This window comes from Centruroides vittatus, unplaced genomic scaffold (genome assembly GCF_030686945.1).
Source record: "Centruroides vittatus isolate TY-2023 unplaced genomic scaffold, ASM3068694v2 contig_1057, whole genome shotgun sequence".
In the NCBI taxonomy this organism is placed as follows: Eukaryota; Metazoa; Arthropoda; class Arachnida; order Scorpiones; family Buthidae; genus Centruroides; species Centruroides vittatus.
Genome location: NW_027120684.1, coordinates 1693265 through 1716109, shown reverse-complemented (window position 1 = coordinate 1716109; position 22845 = coordinate 1693265). Strand labels below are relative to the sequence as shown.

Here is a 22845-nt window from a genome sequence, read left to right as displayed (position 1 = left end):
AAATTCATTACTTGTATTGAGCCATTATTTTCAATTATTTGATTTTTAACATCTTCATTCCATAATCCTTTATCTGTTAAATCTTTCAATAAAAGATTATTAACCACCTATAATAATAAACAAATTTCATTTTTATAATTATTATTTTTGTGAAATATCACAAATAAATAAATAAATTACACATAAAGATATCTTATTTCAGTTTAATAAGTTTGGTACTTACCTTTATTGATAGCAATAACTGATTGATATTATTAAATAGGATAAGTAAATAAGGCTACAATTAGTGAAATTCTGCTTATTCAATATAATCAAATTTCACTAATTGAATTCTGACATTAAAAAGGTGTGTTAAAACAGTTTAAAAAATATATAACTTAATTACAATATTAATTAATAATAATTAATACAGAAGTATTTGTCTGCTGTTTTTACAATATAGTCTTTAAGAATATTTAGCACATAACTGAGGAAGAAAATCAAGCAAAAAGTTGCTTAACTTTCCCGGCAACATTTAAAATTGCATGCGTGGTGCGTCTGTTATGATATTTTATTATTAAAAACATTTTATATTTTAATTATTATACAATGGCAAAAAAAACTTAATTTTGGGAGTAGGGGTGGATTTTATAAAAAATTGTAAATGCTAATAATGAGTAAAATCATCATCATACTCTGACCTACTGGAGATATGACACACAACCTCCTTTATGTCCCCACTCCCTTGACCTTTAACCCTTGACTCCTTTTATTAAAAATTAATAGCATCAATCCTCTAATACACAAACCTACCTGCAAAATTTCTAAAATTTTCAACAAAAAGCACAACAGTTATTAAACTTTAAGATCCCGAGTCCAAAAATATAAAAATCTTGGGAGGGGGTCATTTTTGCCTGATCACCATACTTTCATTCTGTTATATATAACAGAACTGGGAAAGTACAAACAGCATTAATTTAATCCCTAGTGTAAGCAAAGCAAATGACAATTGAAGCAATTAACATTTAATGTTTAAAGTACTGTTTCACTAACTAGTAAGACTAACAATGGTTACTTGTTATCAGCCACATGTTACAAACAAATCGCACAAAAAGAACTTTTGCCTATTGATTGGAAGATAATGTTAACTGTAACCAAACTCTGGTAACAATAAATGAAATTTTATAGGTGTATTTCAACTCGTGTTTTTGAAACATGCTAATTTTGAGAACATTAAATGACTGATAACAATATTTAATTAAAATAAACAGATTCTACTGCACCATAAACAATGCATATCATATAAATAAAATGTAAATTAAACATTAAAATATTTAAACTTTTATAAAGCATTCTTTTACCTGAAAGCTTCCAATTTGAGCATTCTTAGTACTGATATTATTTGTAATACAACAAACAGATTCAATATTTCCTAGAATCTCATCAGTATGATGAGTTGGAGAAAGGGTAATTAGAAGACTATTTCTTAATCCATACCTAATGAAATTGATTGTATTATTATATATAATAAAATAAAAATATTGTACAATCTATTTATTAAAAACTAATGAATATTTATATTTATATTAATTTTTAAAATAAAATCTTTTAAATTAAATTTATTTACAGTGCATAGAATATAAACGTAAAATATATACAAAACAAAAAGAAAATATACATACATGTGTAAAAATTACATATATATAAGACAAAATTATTACTGATCTCAATTATTGAAAACATTAAATGCTTTGATAAATGAAGACATAACTTAAAATGTAACTAATACTAAATTAAATTTTATAACATAGAAACTTAATATTTTTAAATTATTTGTGATTTCGTAATATCACATAAGCCTAATTTTACAATCATAAGTACCAAATAATATAACCATACTAACCATGTTGTATTAAATCTAGAATATAATTTAAATTAAAAATTCAATTAAAATCAGTAATCACTGTGGATCAGTTGTAGATTCAACACATATCTGAATTATAAGTTAACTTAGGGTACATTCATAAAGTCAAACGAGTTAAATGCATTAGTAACAAATCGTTCGAAAAGTAGTAGTCTCGCTCAGTGCGTATGCTCCGTGGTGATGACGCTTCGAACGAAACTCTAATGAAGCTCACGAAGGAAAGTTAGTTTACTTCATTAAGAAAATGGCGCCCAATGATATCAATATTTCTAAATCTACTCGAGCGTTTAAATTGTGAATTAAAAGGTGAAATGTTTGAAATAACTGTCCATCCGAAGCAATCTAAGAAAAATATTTCGGATAAGGCTGCACTAGCAACATTCGTATCCTTGATTTTAGAAACGGCCAGTTAGTTATAAACGAATTGTTCGAAAAGTCTAATGAAATAAGAATAATGATGACGTCATTCTCGTTTAACTCATTCGACTTTACGAACGTACCCTTAGTGATTTAATTTTTCTTTTACAGATTCGAGTACGCACTAATTAAATTAAAAAACAACACAGACAACAAAAGCAAACATTCATACCTTTTGTATGAAAGGTATGAGTGATTATTTTTGTAGTTTATAATGAATCCAATTTTAATTTACAGTACAACATAGAGAAGAAAAACATTTTTTTTTCTTATTTCTGACTTTTCAAGTATTTGAAACTCTTCATACATACTAAAAATGATTACTTTCTTGTTAAACTTGGCAATTCTTAGTTTTAAATATTGCTTTAATTTATTTATTTCATATTGTTATAATTTGGAAAAATAATATATTTGGCCTTTATATTCTCCCAAGCTTTAAGTTTCTGTTTTCCTTTATTTTTTAATTTTTAATGCATTTTTACAATTCACATTTACACATCAGGAAAAAGAATTACAACTAGAGATGTTACTAATACTGGTCCGATATGCCAATATAGTTATTCAATGTTCCAGATAAGAATATATCAAGAATGGTCCCTTTGTCCCTTAAAATATTAGCATTTTGACTTGGTTAATCTACTATGGAGTCAACAGAAAATGAAACTAGAATACTATAATATTACTTTTGTGTATTAATACATATGAATGATCTTGTATTTTTTTTAGATACACAAATATTATTTATAAACAGTTGTTTTATCATTCGTCCACAAAACATTAAGAATTTAAAATAGAACCTTGCACAGGACAGATGAAAAGCTAGTTACCACACTGTGTATAGCTACTAAATACATATTGTTTTTTCTAGAAAATGATAGGCATTTAGTAGAGAATTTTGCATAAGTAATGATATTAATAAATATTCATTTGTTTCATAAACTATAATCAATTTTTATTATAATTAATAAAGATTTTCGTTAAAAAGTATGAATCTAAACACTAACAGAATATGCTTAGTACATAAATCTTATTTTAAGTACTTCAGTTGTGATGGATTTTAACAAATTACAGAGCAATTTGACAGTGTGCTTGCTTATTCTGCTTGCTTATAAAAACTTTGCTGGCTGGATCCTTTTTTAATGATGGACAGGATTTAACAACCTATATTTCTGAAGTTCACTAATTTATTTTATCTTTAAATTTTAATAATAATGACTACAAACATTTCTGAAAATTTTAAATATTTTCAAGAATTTTCTGTTCTAATTCTACAAATAGTAACAACCCGTTAGCACTGTTGCTAGGCCTGGCAATATTTCAAACCAGCTAGTGATTTGGCAATAATTTTTCTATACCTTTTTAAGCATGCATGCCAAAATTTACAAAGGTAATGAAAAATTTTCTCATGTGCTGACTGAAATTTTTGGAAGCATATTTGGTTTAGAGGCTACACAATAGTACAGGAAAGTTAGATTTAGCAGATTCTCTGCTAACTTGGCAATCCTATTTGTGAGTTAATATATCACAGAGGCAACTATCTTAAAAATAGGATATTTGTTTCATTTTCTTATTACTTATTATTACTAAAACAGTTAATTATTACAATATATACAACTGAGATCTACTTAATAAAACTGTATTCTATTAAGTTAAAATATACAATTCAGCAAAGATATTGGTTATTTATTTTTTAAGGTGAATCCTGGGTTGCATGCCAGAGAAAAGTCATAGTTAAAGAGTAAGACATACTAGCTATTATCTCAACCACTGCATAATAAAAATAACAACAAACAACAAGAACTAATGTTTACTTAAAGCATAAAAATTTACATGGGTACATAATGGCATATTTGGACAAATTTGGAAGCTTCTAACATTCTTCACATTTCAATTCAAAGATATCATAAACCAATGTCAGATTAGATTGGTGAATAGAAAAAATAAAACAATTGACAATCTACATTTACAAGAAGTCTCAAATTATGCAATTCTTCAGAATAATAATTCTTATAGAAATATTATTAATTCAGAAGTAATGATAATATATATCATTGTTTCTAATTAATATAATATGTGAAGTTTATTTTACGTTATCATCATCGACGGTTATTACAATACAAATGTATTAACATTATTACAAATGTAAGCTTATATATACTGGAAGAGAAGATTGGACCAGAGGTCCAGGAAGTGTAACTGGGAACACATCCGCAGAGTAAGCAGGATTGCAGGTTCGAGTCCCACTCCGGGCCGATTCTTTTCTTTCTAAATTATTTGTGTTATTATGTCAATAATACATAATTCCTAACTTTCATCTTCTTCACTAGAAATTAAATGTATCACTTTAACAACCTATATTTCTGAAGTTCACTAATTTATTTTATCTTTAAATTTTAATAATAATGACTACAAACATTTCTGAAAATTTTAAATATTTTCAAGAATTTTCTGTTCTAATTCTACAAATAGTAACAACCCGTTAGATATGCAATTATAACATGAACAAACCAAAAAAACCCTTTAAGATGCAGTCTTTTTATTTAAACTTCTAATGTTTTCAGTCAGTTGACTGAAAACATTTGAAGTTTAAATAAAAAGACTGCATCTTAAAGGGCTTTTATTGTTTGTTGATTTTTAAGTGCAGGTAGAGAAGAGTATAACATGAACAACCATCCCTTGGCATTTACCAGGGTTCCTACTCTTCATCACTTAAATTCCCAGACATTTTCAGCTTTTCCAGTTAAAAATCTTAAGTTTCCTGAAAACAAGCTTTGTTAAACAAGCCAAAAACCACATGTATTTTTTAAAATTCTGATCATATTTGGCAAGAGGGTGCATAAAAACAAAGTGTACCAAAGGATTAAAAAAGAAAATTTTGGACTTTATGGTCTGCTAAAGTTTCTGCTATATCTAACACATAAAATCAGTTATATTTTGACTTCTGATTCATTTTAGAATGATTAGCGAAAAGTTATTTTTAAAGAGAATCATTCAAAGATCATAATGGAATTGCAGGAACAATCTATTATGATTTCAATTTTATAGAAATTTTTAAATTCAAGAACCGACTTCATTTTTTCTTTAAAGTTTTTATAGATTCTCCAAAAGGTAATAATAAAATAAGATTTACATCTGTAATGTGAATCTTATTTTATTGTTACCCTTTGGAATCTTATTATATATTCACTAGAAATTTTTGTTAGTGCAAATAAATGTTAAACACGCCAAATCAGTTAGTCATTAGTGTTATCGTATTGTCCAAGTGCGTTTTTTTTTTTTTTGTTTTGACTTGTTGATATGATGTGGTACAATTCATATAAATTTTAAACACTAGCAAATTAAATTAGTGAATATTTATATTAATAAAAATAAAAATTTTTTATTTAAAAAACAATGGAGTCAGATAATCAGTCTTTAATTATTTGTACAATTAACCAGTACACAGAAAAATAATTCTCCAATCCTTTCTGACTTATGGAGGCTAAAAAATTCCAAGACTATAATTCATTTATTTAAAACAGAATAAGAGCTGGGGTTAAAAAAGATAAAAACAAAACAGGTTAATTCTGAGAGAAAAAATTTTTTATTTTACATCATACTCAACCTAAATGCATTTTGCCTCTATTGGCCTCCTCAGTAGGGTTTCTCACGAACAGAATGTGATATAAGTTAGCCATCAGTGATAAACACATCATTCACACCACTTAGTGTTAATATGTTTAATTGCTAGTCATATAATTCTTCATTTTACGTATTAAATTGATTTTGTATGAAATCTTTTTAATAAACTTATTTAGTAAATAATAATTTAGATTTAGAGTGATATCAATTATAAATTAAATATTCTAAATGTCTAATTTATTTTTTTTTTTTAAATTTAATATTTCTCTTCTATTATCTAATGGTATGCTACTCTTTTATTTCATTTTTTCAATTTATGACTTTTTTTATGAAATTAAATTTATGGGATACCAACAGTGCCGGATTAAGCCTCTAGCGGGCCCTAGACAAAATTTAAATTGGGGCCCCATTTAAATAAGTTGCATCTAAACAAATCTTATATAATGTGACATTAGCGTAGCTAGCATGGGTGACACCCAGTGCGGATATCGTGGTGTCACCCATAACTTTTTAACTCTTTTATAAAACACAATTGAATTGTAATATCTTTGCACTCGAGCAACTTGAACGCTATATCGAATATGCGATGTCGTGACGTATAAGTGTAGATTTAGAAAATAAATCATAACCATCCATACATCAGCACTACCACGAGACGCGGCCCTAGGAATATTTCCAGATGGCGCGAGAGATCCCGTGGCGTACATTACTTCTGACGCACGGGTGGCTGTTGATTTTTTTTTTTTTTTTTTTTTTAAGGTAATGGCTAGTCGAGCAAAGCTTAGTAAGAATTGTTAAATACAGCCTTTTCTGTATTATCGAATTTCGATTCGAGTTTCGAAACCGAAACAGAGAAATCTTCTGCACTGAAGCCGGGCTCCTCCGAATTACGGGCCCTAGACATTTGTCTACTTTGCCTATTCGATAATCCGGCCCTGGATACCAAGTCTATAGTTAAAATCTTCCTTTCCTCTGTATATGAGAGAAACTTAATCCTGCATGCATTTTGGAAGGCAAAGCCTAACTTGTTGAAAAGGTATAAGGAGAATATAATATTGATGGCTGACTTATGTGAATGGTCTAGGGTCAGAAGGCAAAAACTAGTTGCAAGAATTGCCCAGGAGAGGACCAATGGCCATAAAATCTTCGTTAGAGATGATTATTATAGTAAGAATGGCATAATGTTCACATACGATATATATTCAAACAAAATCATCCAATTAGATCGTTTTTTATAAGGAACCAAGGATCTCGCACTGATAATCTGCTAGGGTTGACGAATGATAGTAAGGAGTTGTTAAATGGCTTAAGGATCATTAACTTTGTGACTTGGCGAAATAACAACCTGAATTCAATGGTGTTGACTTCTCCGGGGTTGAATCATTGTGTCGCTGCTGGGAATGCCTATATTACCTTCTGGAATATCCAAGGAATGGTTAATAAGATTAGTGACCGATCTATAAAGCATTACCTAATGTCAAATGATGTCGCTGGTATCTCTGAAACTTGGTCGATCAGTTCTAGTTTTTTGGAGAACATGGGCCTACAGGATAATTTCTGGTTAACCCATAGTGCAGCACACAAGGAACAAAGATTCGGTAGACCTGCAGGAGGTCTTTTGTTATTAATTAAGCGATCGTTTGGTTACTTAAGGTATGTACAAGTTAAACCTTGGTATATTTTTAATTTAATTGGGCTAAATCCCAAATTTCACAAATTGTGGAGAACAAGGTTATTAGGAATTATATTAGTATATATTAATCCAAATGCAAATTATAGTAATTACATCAAGGAATTGCAAATAGTAATTAACCATTGGAGTAACAGACTATTAAATCTTGGGGGGAGACTTTAATGCACGTATTGGTGAAAATATGAATGCAGTCTATCAAGGAGATAATCCGGTTATTAATAACATTAGGAAACCCAAAGACAGAGTTATTAACCCGGCGAGAGGACGTTTCTTGGAATTTTCGCAGGATAACAATTTAACTATACTAAATGGAAGAATAGCTGGGGATGTTTCGGGAGAATATACGTTCGAATCACATTGGGAAATCTGTTATTGACCACATTCTAGTCAATGAAGATAAGCTTTATTTCTGCCAGTCAATGTCAGTGGTGGACAATGATCAGTCCGATCATTTCCCAATTCAGCTAACCCTATTTGAGGGAATCAAATTCTTTATATCCTGGCAGTCAGAAGCAATTAAGATTTGACAAAATAAGAAGCCTAAGATTTAATTTACAAAGGTTAACAAGAGAAGTTCCAGAGAGGTTTCACGAAGTGTTAAATCAAGAGGATAAGTTTTCCTTACGTTACTAAAAATATATATGATAATTGTTCAAAATTCCTTAAAAAGGATAATATAGTTTTGGCTCAGTCTTTGACCAATAAAATATCACAGCAAATACATAAGGCAACAAACCAAAGTAATATTAATAAATGGGAAAAAACGGGATTAGTTTACGAAAATAATTGTAATTGCCAATATCCAAAATACTATATAGGTGAAACTGGGTGGATGTTGGAATTACATATTAAGGAACATGAAGCAGCAATACGGTTAAAATATGATGCCTCCCCGTGGTTTACCCACATAAAAAATAGCAAGTGCCAAATAGACAGGAATAATACCAAAATTTTACACTATGAAAAAAATATCTATAAATGTAAATTTAAAGAGCATGTAGAAATAATAAAATATAATAGTAATAATAATAATAATTTATTAAATATATCAAATGGAATACAGATCGACCAACAATGGTATAACCTGATAGAGGGTGCAGCATGCCAGTAGTTTATATTAATAGAATCATATTGTCATGGACGAGAGAAAACTGAACGGAAGGGATGATTTCAAATATGTATAACATATGTAGTGATTTTTAAAGAAATGTGCAAGGTTTTAGAACATTTTTATGGAAAGCCTGTACATATGTATAATTGATTGTTTTAAAAACTTTTGAAATTTATATTAAAAATAGGTTAGAACATTAATTAGATGTTATACTTTTGTAATTATTTGTGTAGTATTGCTGTAGTGCACTGTTGCAATGGAAAAAACTGTAATTTTTAAGGTGTGAACAGAACCTGAAAGTACTGTATAGGTGTAAAAGGAGTGTATGAAGAACTTAAGGTATTGGAAAAACAGTTTTTTAAAGTGTTTCTTGTTTTTTCTTCTTGTGTTAGTATTGTTACTTATACAAATTTTGTTGTATAGCACTGAAGAGGGGTCAGAGAAAATAATACTGATCCGAAATGCATTTGTAAAAAAGCAAGAAAGGAGTTTGAACCTGTTAAGCTGTGAGGCAGCCTACCATCAATTTTTCGAATTAAAGAGACTATTACTAGATCAGGATAAGTTAAGTCTGCTGGTTAACTACGAAATTTTTAATAGTCTATTAAATTCGTTTCATGCTAAATTTTGTTACAAAAGTTTGCCGCGAAGATTTATACAAAGTTGGTATGACAGTAAATGCTATTATCATAAGAAGAAAAAACAGCAAAGTTTGAAACAATTTAGAAAATCTAATAAGGAAATTGATTGAAAGAAATATATTGATAATAAAACAATTTATATCAATTTAATTAGAGCAAAACAAAGGAGATATTATGCTAATTTAAATAAGTATTTAATAGAAACCAAAGATTCCAAAAAATTTTGGGAAGTGATCAATAGTTTTCGATGACCTGTTGTTCGTTCGAAAGGGACCGTTATTATATCTTTAGTTGAATTGAATAAGTTCTTTGATAATTTTTCGACTAGAAATAAGGATAAATTGGCGATTACTAGAATGGGAAAATTTAAAGAAATGGAGATTCTGCCAAAGGAAGAGGTCTTTAATATACAAAAACTTCAATCATGTGTCAAGAAGCTCAAAATTAAATCGGCACCGGGTTTTGACGGGTTTCCTAATAAAATATTAAAACTTCTATAATACAAACAGTTCGCAACATAAAGCACCTCCGTTATACAGAAGCTTGGCATATCTGCAAAGCAAGCCAGAGAGGACAATCTATCAACTTCAGAGAGGCTAGTAAAGTACAGTAGAGCGTCGATAAGTGGAACGTCGGTAAGTGGAATGGCCGGAAATTGGAACGATTTTCAGTCGGACTGTGTCGTGCTGAATCGAATGTTTTTGATACTAAATTTACTTCTAAAGTATAATTTTCATGTTTTTTATATTCTTTAATATATTTATTTTGTTTGTACAAAATGCAGAAATAATTTTTAACGATACGATAGCCTCGATGATTATTATAAAAATTTTCGTTAGGCTTAAAATCGACGAAAATTCAACACGAAGCGACACGCAACGGAGAAAAATTCAACAGGAAGCGATACGCAACGGAGAAAAATTTCAACATTGGACAGGTTAATGTATTTTTTCGTACAAAGTCGGAAACTGGAACAAATCATTAACTGGAAGGACCCCAGTCCCCAATTGGTTCCACTTATCGACGCTCTACTGTATCTGCAGCCTGGCGCTCAGGCGATATGTAAACGTCAGAAAAGCAAATAAGCGGAAGCTTACTCGAGGACAGAACCCGTAGTTATTGTCTCTGCACAGTTCCTCTCCTTCCCTATATTCTCTGCGCCGTTCGGCTTGCACTGTATTTTATGTTTATATTTTTTAATGTCTGCAAGGAGCATACTACTTTTCATTGTCTGTTATTTATTTATTTTTATTTTATTCTCATGTATTGTGTTATTTAATACACATCAATGTAGAGATGACGCATGCAATTCTCTTTTGAATATTTTTAAAAACGATTATTCATTACTGCAGATTTTCGTTGTGTTCGATTTTGTTGGATATTTCCTGAAGAAGGTCGTTAAATACGACCGAAAACGTTCGTTTGTACCGAATAAACACGGCTGCTAATTTATAAAGTGTTATGAGTGTGGTGTTTTAATAACGTATGCAGTCTACGATGAGTTATTAAAACTTCTACCCAGTACAATTTTAAAATATATAATCAGGCAATACAATAGATTTTATGTAATGGGTGTTATTCCTAACTCATGGAATCGTGTAGTTTTTCAAATGGTGTATAAGAAAGGAGATAGAGCCAATCCAGCTAACTATCGCCCGATAGCTTTACTTTCGACATTTCACAAACTTTTTACTGCTATATTGTCTACAAGATTTAATGAACAAATTGAATATGAGAATCTGTTAAATCCAACCCAATATGCCTTCATTTCAATTGGTGGTACTCAGTTAACTTTGTTTGTTTTGTTGGCCACTATCCAGATCCAGTTATTTAAAAAAAGACACAAAATTTTTGCTTTATTTGTTGTTCTTGAGAAGACGTATGACTCAGTGAATGTTCGAGCTTTACAGAATAAAATGTTACATTGTGGAGCGGATAGTTATATGGTCAAATTGGTTGGTCTATTGTTTAGGCATTATGAGATGATCTGTAGATATAATGGTGAACAGGGATGTCTCCATTCGATTGATCGAGGCCTGTTACAGGGAGACCCTTGGTCTCCCTATTTGTTTAATTTTTATACTTATGATATCAATGATATTTTCGATAATGAGGATGACAGATTCACGATAGGTAGTACTGTGGTCCATTCTACTTCATATGCTGACAATATTGTTATTCTAGCACCAACGGCAGTCGCTCTTAGAAGGAAAATATGACTATTAACCATGTACTTTTCTCAATTGGATTTGAGCATTAATCCTAAGAAATCTCACATAATGATATTCAGGAATGGAGCAAGACTTCCTAAGAAAAATATGTCTTTCTATATTAATAATACAGAGATTGATGTGGTCAATGAAACAAAATTTCTAGGAGTAATTTTTTCACCTTTGCTTTCTTTTGAAAGACAGATTAAAGATATGATGGCCAAGGCCAATGGGTTAATCCAGGATGTTATGAAGCTGTGCACCAAGACTCATTTGGGTTCTATCCAAATTCAGTTTAACCTATTTCAGTCCTTGGTTTTTAACTCGGTGAGCTATGCATCTCCTTTATGGTGTCTCTCCAATGTTCAGAAGCTGGAAATTATACAGAATAAATTCATACGTAGGCTGTTTGGTTGGATTATAAAACCCCAAGAAGTATGTTAAGATTGGAGACAAGCAGATTTAGCCCTATGGCGCTCTTCATAAAAAGATGTATAAAGCTGATAATTAAGCTAAGAGACAGTGGTGAAATTACATTCAATCTCTTATATCAATTATATAAGAATTCCATACAGAAACCATCCAAAAGAAACTGGGTTTTTCTAATTTCTAAAATGATAAACGGTTTTGGCTGCTCGATTGAACCATTTATATTCTCGTCGGATCTTGAAGAAGAACTGTTTCAGCAACTTATTCGGAATGTACTTGATATTTCTCAATCGCGAGACATAGAAGACACTCGTTTAAGAACTATCACTAAATCGTTATAGTTCAATATTATTATACCCAAGTAATAATAGTTATATATTTTCAAATTTACCGTTTAGAATGAAGAGACTTTTTATTCAACTTCGACTTAATTCTAATAGTCTAATGATAGATAACAAACTCTATATATATGAGAATAATTTATGCTCAAGATGTCACACGTCTTTTTCCAAATTTCATCTGATTTGTGAATGTGAGAAGAGCCTAGAGTTAAGGCAGAAATATGATCTTATTGGTCTAAATGAATGTGATTCGGAGGAAGCAATGTATAGAATGTTTCATCTGGCAACATATCGATTTATTTGCAATTTATATAACTATGTTATAAAGTTTTTCAATACTTAATTGTTTTTGTAATATTCTTTATGATACATTTAAGTGGAATAACTCCCTTTGTAACAGGATGGGGCCTTGTACTAATAAATCTGATTTGATTTGAAATTAAATTTATGAATTATTCTAATGGCGTTTCATTTAAATTTATATTAGATTAAAGTAAATTCTAGTAAGAGTAATATAAACTTATATAGCCATTGTCAAAGTTTCATTTGTTTATCTTGTCATTTAATATTATTTTTCTGCTCTTTAAGCTTCTACCTCATCTCCATTTTGTTTTTTATTTTAAATTTCTACATTGTTTACACTCTATTTTAGACATTTTGAACTAAAATATATTATAATCAATAATTTCGTTAGAAAACTTAATAATAATTGTAAATAAATTACACACAATAATAAAAGCAATCTCCATAACAATTTAGTAATTATTATAAATATAACTTTGTTCAAAGGATGAAAATTTCAAAAATACTTAAATTTGAAATAAATTAGCAGATTGTAAGAATTTAGATATTGAAATGCATTCAGTTATAGAAGAGATGATAAAAATAAAATTATCATACATTTAACTGGTTTGATATAGCAATATTTAAGCACATTTCAAAAATCTTTAATTAAATATCATCATTTAATTAATTTTTAAACTTAATTGGTTACTAAAAGACATTTTATAACTTCTGAAAACAATAAATAAGTATAAAATGTCTGGAAGTATATGACATATTAAATAATTTTAAGTAAATGTTTCATAATTATTAAATAATTTAGAAAATTATTCGTATATTTAATCTGTATAAAATTATTGTTATTATTTAAACTTCACTTATTAATTTGGATTTTGGAAACTATCAAGATTATTCAAAATTAAATAATAAAAATATAATATTGAATAGAAAATTAAATTTTCAAATGTCAAATTATAATAATTTACCTCGAAATCTTTCCTTTTAAGAGAGACCAGTCCCACAGATTTGATGGAATCACATTCCACATATCAAACTGTAAAATCTACACAAAAATATATTAAGTAAATAAATGTACCTTTTACTTATTTCTAGATTACTAAATGAATTTATATTTTATGAAATACATTTTGAAAATAAAAAAATTAGTAGCCATAGAACTTCATAATTGATTATAACATAAATGAATGCTAAAAATTAATCTTTAAAAGTATTAATATGTCATCAGAGTATGCAAAGTAGACAATGCATGACCTAAAATAATGGTAAAAGTATTTATTATTGAGTTTTCCTAGCATAATGCAAATTTACCTCAATTTCTGACTTAATGTACACATTTTGTACCCTGCACCATGTGCAAGGTGCAGGTGTACATGGTGCGAGGTAAAGTTTTTACATTTCATGGCTCTTGTGGATGAGGATAGGAGTAGACACTGCCTTCATTTTCTACAAAGTTCAAACATATATGATGCATACCAGAATTACATACCATTTAGCCATAACTTCAAATCAAGTCAATTCTGAAGAAAATTTTTGATATCACTTTTCAACATAATTTCTGTCTTTGTCAAGACACTGTTGGCATCTCTTTATCCCCTTATCAAAGCATTATGTGAACTCATTTTCAGGAGTCATTTAGAACCACTAGAAAACCACCAGCAAGAGCAGATTAATTTGTATTAAACCTAGTAATAAAATGCTTTAACATATGTAAAAGTGATTTTTATTATAAAAAATGAACATGACTGTTTGACATTTATTTGGTGTAGCTTAATGATTAAAATACAAAAAAAATAAAACCTGTTTAAAACAAAAAATAATTGTACCATACGATTCCAGTTTATGCAGGTTTTACTGTAATAGCAGCACATAAGAAAAAATTAAGTTTAATTACTCTAATTAATTAATATTAAAATGAAGAACATGGATTTAGATATGATCAATTATATTGGAATTATTAAACAAAAATAGAGATTTTTTTACCGATTTCCTATAAGAACTAATTAGTCCAAAACAATGCTTGCCTTGTCAAACATCATATTTTTCCTTGTCTTTATTTCATAAATTGCTATTCAATAGCTATATCTCCATTAAATGACAATTTAAAAAACAGAGGTATTATTTTTGACTAATTAGTTCTTACAAGCAACAGTAAAACAAGTATCGCAATGCAGTTCCAGGATTGACTACAAGAATAAAAATGATCATAAAACATAAACTTAGTAGGTTAATGTAACAAACTACTTTTCAGAGACCAATTGGAAAAACCCTAACACCCAAGTACTTTTGAGCCAATCATGCTTGTCACCTGAGAAATTCAATGTTGTATGTTCTGAGCATTCCATGGATGTTCACTTGAAACTGAAGGTTGCAGTTAAGGTAAAGCTCCTAAAGATGAGCTTGACTGGCTAAAAGTATCTGGACATTAAAAAATGAAAGGTTTTCTCAGATTGGTGTCCAAAAAGTAATTTATTACTTTGACTTATAAAGTTTACAGAGACTGATTAAAGATAACTATAGTATTTAAAATATTATACATACAGCATTTATACTAAGCAACAACAATTTATTGTTGATTAGCAATATTGCTAAAATTAAAAAAACTTTAAACAGTCATTTCAAATTTTAATATTTTTGAATAAAAATTTATCATATGAGAGTATTGATTCTTTTTCTATTATGGATTATAGTAAAAAAAAAATTACTGATCTTCATGAAGTTGAAAACATTTTAGTGTCCTTAGGACATGTTCAATCATAAACCATTCTCAGAGTTAAATACACACTTATTTTTTCAAAACAAAAGCTTTCAGATAAAAGTTTAAGAGCACTGTCTATTGGCATTAATGAAATTTTGATGAGTAAAACACAAAAATAAATACAAAATATCTCATAAACACTTTTGACCACCCATCCCATATCTTGGGTCTGTATCCTTAAACATTACCAGATTTCAAAAATCAGGATTTAATCTCCCAATAAAATCACATGCTACTCTTATGCAGAATACTATGTGATGACTGAGACAAATTAATTATGTAAGAAAAATCAGGTATATGTAATTCCCCCTTACAACACCAAAACAATAATGAAAAAGTGATATATATCGAGGCCAAAACTAGAAAATTGCAAAACTATATATTAGAACATCAAGATGATATTTGTAATAATAGAATTTCCACAGAACTATCTTGAAGTTAAATCCCAGCTGCCAATATTTTTTTGATTTTAGTTTGACTATTAATTAAATATATATTTTAATATTTCACTGTTTAAATTAAATGTGTACTGGTACATTCCATGTTAATGTTAAAATTTATATCAATGTTCTTAAATTTGTTTTCATTTTGCCTGAAGAAAACATTTTATATGTCAAAAGTACTTGTAAGATATTTTGTATTTATTTTTGTGTTTTACTCATCATTACTCAAATCAAATTATTTTTATCAATTGTAAAATATTTAATTCTTTCTTAAATATTTAAAAGAAATAATGAAGTATACTTCAGTTATTTCTTTTAAATGTTTTAAATTTGTTTACATAATTTGTCATTAATTCTTATATATTGTTTTTAATGTAAACATTAGTTTACTTAATAAAATAAATTAATACAGAATTTTTGCAATTTTTTAATTAAATCCAGAAATATAACAACAAATTTAGTGAACTAAATAAACTTTGATTAGATGTTTTAAGTATTACATTTATTAAGTGATAAAATTTCATCAACTGAAAACTACGTATGATAGAAATTTATCAGTAACAAATTTCAGTTAAGTAATTGTTAATTTCTACAGATAAAACTTTTTTCGGAAATCATTTATCGTCTAATTAATGAAAAGTGTAAGAATACATATACAATGAATATAAGAAATATATATATATATATATATTATATGCTGAAAGTAATGCTAGTTAAATTTAAAAAAAACTCATTAAAAAATCTCCTTCTACAAAAATTTGTTTATTATGATGCTTTTCAATTTTGCAGTCTATTATAATCTAAATAAAACAAGTAAAACAGCAAAGCCATATTTGGGACAAGACCATGTCTCGGAGACTCACTACTAATCGGGATCACTTTGATGCTCAAGGCGAGTCTCATTCTCATTCTCCAATCTTCTTTGATATCGCTGGTTTTGAGTGCAATCGTTCAAACTTCACCGGCCTCGGCCATGACCACAAGGTCATCCATGAGGCATTTTTGGTGAAATTAACGTATCCAATTTTGAAATTTCTCTCCGTTGTGTGTCGCCCCAGGTTGAATTTTTGTCAATACCTAATGAAAATTTCCCATTTTTGAAAAAAATAATCCTAGCCACTGTATCGTCCAAATTTTTAAAAAAATTTTGCATAAACAAAATATATATATTAATAAATGTAAAAAGAAAACAAATTATATTTTGGAAATTAGTTTTAATATAAAATTATAATGACTAGCACCATCTACTTTCAAAAACATTCTGATGTGAAATGAGATATCTCAGGTCAACCAGTCATGGTGACTAGAGATATGTTGGGAATAACATGGGACAGGTAAATGGGTTTTTTCAAAGATTCATTTGTCAAATTAGCAACATTTGCTTTTCAAACTTTGCAACAAGCAACGCATGCACAAATCTTGCACTACTGCCTGTTTGTAGAGAGTGTCACCATTTTGTATTTTATTTTGACTCTGTTCTCGGTCCCGAGTACCTACAAGTCTGGTTTTTTTATGCGCGCATGATTTGGACACTTAATAATCTGTGCCAAATTTCAACTTCTGACATGTACTCTTCATACCTCTAAGCTAGTTACCCAGCCAGCAGTACAATTTTATAAACAAGACATAGTCTTGTCAAAAATGTTTTTTTAGGTATTTATAATAAATGGCAGATTTTCATTGCTTACTCCTTTAGATGCTGGAGATTCATTGTAAGTTTCATAAGATCCAAACTGCTTTGCTAATTCACAACTTGCTTCTAACGCACCGTAATAAATAGTTTCAAAAATTTGTACATTCAACTTCTGTGCTTCTTCACTATCAAAAGGATATCTCATCAGAATAAATGCATCAGCTAATCCTTGTACACTAATTCCTATTGGACAATATTTTCGAGAAAATACTTCTGTCTTTAAATAAAGAAAAAAGAATTTAATTAATTTATATCATCAAAACTTTAGTAAGAAAATTATATAATTTAATAAAAAAATATACCTCATGCAGAGGATACTGAGAGACATCTATTATTTTATTTAACGTAACAGTGATTATCTTAGTTATTTCTTTCAGTTTTTGAAAATCATAATATCCTTCTTTAACAAATCTATCTAGAGCAATAGAGGCCAAGCTACATACTGCTACCTAAAATATAAAATTGAAATACATTAATATACAGTTTTATTTTGTATTAAGATAAAATTCATTTTTAATACATGATCATAAATATTGCATATTTCACCAGGAGATAAACATAAAAGACAATTTATTTGTTTACTTTAATTCTACGTGATTATACATAATAAAAATTAAATGAAATATTAAACAATTAAAACAATCAAATTGCATTGCAATCATGATTTATGCAAAGAGTCTTCAGTGTGCACACAAAAAGATTTACACAGATTAAAACCAATTATTTCAAAAAATACATCAAAATTTGGAAGACTATGTTCTGCAAATATGTAAATGATAATCCAGCAATTTTATGTAGACAAATTATACATTTTTAAATACACATAAATCAGATAAAATTACATGAAATTTGTAAACAAATTTACATACATCAAATAAGAAAAAAAATTAAAAATTCAATTGAAAATTACCTACATAATACATATAAAAAATACAGTGATATGTAGCATTTTGATTTCTTTAGTTATGATCAATTCTGTAATGTTTTCTTTTTAAAAGCATGAATACATGATGCATTATTTTATTTTCATGTTTTTTTTATACATGTAGTGAAATGTATTAGTAGTACTTTTGTATTATAATATAACAATTTTAGTTTCAGGATTTTGTTATAATGCACATTAATGTAATGCCAAAGGAACACAGCAACAATCCAAAATAAAGAAATGACTGTTATTAAAGTGATATAAAATCAGACAATATCTTTCCAACAGGCAACAGTATTTATTATTATGTAAGAAAATAATAACAGGGTGTGTGTGTATATACATTTATATATACCTCATTTGAAGAACTGTAGGTCATCATATCAGCATCTAAACTGCTACATTTAATTGTTCCTAAATACTGATGATTAGATTTCAAATTGCAAGTATCTTTATAGAGCATGTATGGAAAACCAGTATCAATCTGACATTGAATAATTTTCAACCATAGAGTTTGTGCTTTAATTTGAAATTTGTAATTTCCTTTTTCTTCATAACTGTAATAAATAAATATATGATGTAACAGAATAATCAAATATTTATATTAGAAATAATCAACTTAAATTAAAATATTATTCCCTAATAATAATCATTAAAAATTCAAGCATTTCTAGTATTCTATTTTAAATAATTTAACAAAAGTGTATATATGTTTATATATATATATATATAACAAGTAAGATTTCCTAATATCCAGAGCCAACTACTACTCAGTCTATGGCATAGATCTATGAGAGAAGCTCATCAGCTAATGTAATTAACTGTAAAGACTCATACACTTTACTAAAATCTAGGAGATGGTTAACATGCTCTCTAGCTAATCATCGTGAAGTTCTGTTAAATATCATCATCTCATATTATTTTCATTTTAAAAAATATTGTATATAATCTTTCCTTGGGTTTTTATTTTAATTGTGTTCAAATTTCTCTGAACATTCTCCAAGGTTCATAAATATGATCTTTACAACACCAAAATTTAGAATAAGAATAAAATAAACTGTCTAATGGTGTTAAAGTTGTTTACTTGCTTAGTATTTAATTAAAAACAAGTATTTTCGGCATTACAAAATACCATCTTCAGGTTGAGTGTACACCAATTTTTTAAAAAGTATGTTAAAAACTTTTAATGTACTTCTTTTGTATCTTTATAAATTTTTATTTAATTTATAGTAACTATTAATTAAAAATTATCCAAAAAATTTCTTTTGAATTAAAAAAATCAGGTTGTGTGATATTTAAACATTTCATTTATTTAGTTGATTTTAAACATGTTTAAACATTACAGAAACACAGAAATTGATAATTATTTGGGTAAATCTAAGTAACTAATTATATAATTTTTATAATTAATTAATATGTCAGATTCTAAAACACTACTGTTAGTTATTCTTTAGCTTGAATAATAAAACATTATTATTATTATTTTATATAATTAACTTACAGTTTTTCTCTATGTTTATTTTGTTTAAACTAAAACAAATTTGAATCTTAATTTTTGTTATATTTTTGTATTTAAAGAAAACATATTAATAAAAATATACATGGACTCAGATTTCTATGTATATGCTGTTTACTAGGACCTTGTTTATTAATAGGACTTATTATACTGGTGTAGTTTCTGATTAGCAAATAGAGATTTTAGTCAAAAGTCAAATCAAAATATCTTTCAAATGAAAATAAAAATATTTTGTTAGTACATGCAGAAATCTAAAAGAATAAAGACATAGAGGTAAAAGGAATTAATACATGGACTCAATTTATTACAATTCAGTCCATGTATATTTTTATTGCATTTTATATTATGTTCATGCATAATATAAAATGTATTAATATAGTAATTGATATATTATTTCAAAATCAATAAAAATCTTTATATCACATCAACATTTAAACATCAATCACACGTAATACAATTTGACATTTATTACATCTACACATAACTTTCTAACACCTAAAGATGTGCAGGTAATGTTTTATCATCAGTCATGCATGATCAAGTAAAACTAATAAATAAGACTGACACAAAACAAAACAAAGGTTTTAAACTGCAAACATCAAAGAAATTTTGTATTGTGCTGCCTTTTATAGCTCGCCAACTGTCAGCGACAAACTGTATTGCTTGCTAAATGGAAATTTTTGCACTCCTCTCTCTGGCTGTTAATGAACTTGTTAATAGGTTTTAATCAATGGATTCCAGTATGTAATTAACCGATTTTCCTTAATTTTTATTACCCTCATGTCCATTGGTTGCACTAAGGTTGTTGTATTAGGAGGAAGAAATTCCAGCCTTATATTTTTTAGATTATCTAAATGAGGGTGTGCAGCACAATTATCAAGAAGCAACAAAATTCTCCTTAGCTTATGTTGTAATTCTACTTCCCAACTTGTAAGCCAATTCCAAAAAATTTCAGAAGTCATCCATGCATTACTATTGGTATGGTACTCTACTGGTAAACTCTCTATTCTTAACCCTTAAAGCATCGAGGCCTAGCATTTTTTCCTATGATTAGTAGTTTTTGTTTGTCATTACCTGACATATTTACACAGCATAACACAGTAATGCAGTCCATTGCCCTTTTATACCTTGACAGTGCAACGTGCTTACAACACAGGGAGCTGTCTGGCGTAGCACAAAAATAGAAGCTGATTTCATCAATGTTGTAAATATTATCTGAACAGAAATTCTCTAAAAAAGTAGGGATTTTAGTTTTTTGCATTGTTCAGTGCTTACATTATCCAAACTGCTCTTTTTGCCATGTGCTTTTTTATATTTGATATTGTGTCTCACTTTCCATTGAGACAACCAACCATCAGTTGCTTTAAAATCATTGTGGTTCAGCTTTTTAGTGATCTCCTCTGACTTCACCTTCAACACTGGACCACTGATATTCATACCTTGCTCGCTAACTAGAAAACCACTGATCTAATGCTTCTTCAACTCCTGGATCCTTTCCATCACACTTTCTTTTGGATGTTCCTGGAATTTCTTTCTGTAATTCCCACTTCTCACATAATTGATTTTCTTGTTGTAGGAGATGCGCAATGGTAGATTTTGGTACACCACTTATATCAGCAAGTCTACGATGGCTTGTATTCAATGGCTGGCTTTTAATTTTATCCAGCAAAGCAATTTTACTTGAAAGTGTAAAATCATTTCTTGGCATCTTGGCAAAGATTTAAAGTTTAAATAAAATCAACACTATAAATGAATATCACTAAGTACAATACTATAGTAACAGTAGACTCTAAAGCAGACGTATACTTGCCAGACTCACGACAACAGATAACTAATTTGAATCGTGCTAGTGTTGCTAAATATTAATGTATGTAGTGTTGACATATTTTCAAAAAATCCCTAAACTATATCAAAAGTTCCTAAATTCCTTTTCTGCTACTGTCCCAATTAAGCATTTAAATTATGTATTAGTTTATTAGTTTGGTTTCTGTTCTTTGAGATTTGGCCCAAAAAAGCAGCTGCCCCAATTAACCAGTGGCCCAATTAAATGAAATTGACTGTATTTCATTCTTTTGTGAATTGCTAAATCAATACACAAGTATTTGAATATTGCTACACTGGGCAAGTTTCTCTAAAAGAATAAATACAAAGAATCAAATAAATGATTTAATTCTCCCAATATTAGATTCAATGGATTTCATTTTCTGCAAATATGAGCTATGCAGAGTGTATGCATAGGCCACATTTTTTCTATGGAATATTAATAATTTTTGAAACTATTTAAATCAATTTTTCATATATATTTTAAACTATTAATTAAAGCTCAAAAGCCAAAGTTTTATTGACAGAACCCTAGAGTACACATAACAAAATTGAGAATTGTTGCTTTAGACAACTCTTTACAATAAACTATTTGAAAGAAATTGATTTTCTTGCCAATTGTATCTTTAGTAGCCTCATAATCTACTTTTCATTTATTAATTAAAATGACATATGCTTCATTCTTTTTGTCTATATCACTATCAAATCAAATTATTATAGAACCATTTGCTTTTACTTGCCACAGGCAAAGAAAACTAAGGTGTAATTTTATAAATTTTGTAAAATGCCACAAGATCAATATCGTACATCTGACTAAAAATGTAAAAATGAAAATAAGATGTCAGAAAAGTAATTGTCAGCACTTCAAGAGAGGTATGATACCACTAATAGATATCACAATACTGAGAGAAAATTGACAGATAAGATGGATGAGCATCTACATGCAAGGATTTGTATATTTATTTTCTTGAAAACAATGCTCCAGCTCATCAGTCTTTTCATAAAGTGTCCAACCTCATTTGG

At 28.5% G+C, this 22845-nt stretch overlaps 1 protein-coding gene across 2 annotated transcripts in view; it reads right to left on the bottom strand.

The window, feature by feature from the left end:
* LOC136972316 (ribonucleoside-diphosphate reductase large subunit-like) overlaps window positions 1–22845 on the bottom strand; it is a 62567-nt gene that overhangs the window by 5027 nt on the left and 34695 nt on the right. Inside the window, exons 11-16 of one of the 2 annotated variants that reach the window (XM_067266873.1) lie at window positions 18841–19042; window positions 17863–18009; window positions 17556–17777; window positions 13635–13711; window positions 1341–1476; window positions 12–107 (exon numbers count right to left, since the gene is read on the bottom strand). In XM_067266873.1, coding sequence (XP_067122974.1) covers window positions 12–107; window positions 1341–1476; window positions 13635–13711; window positions 17556–17777; window positions 17863–18009; window positions 18841–19042 — 880 coding nt within the window. The remainder of the gene's footprint in view (window positions 1–11; window positions 108–1340; window positions 1477–13634; window positions 13712–17555; window positions 17778–17862; window positions 18010–18840; window positions 19043–22845) is intronic. The other variant, XM_067266878.1, reaches the window with a different exon arrangement.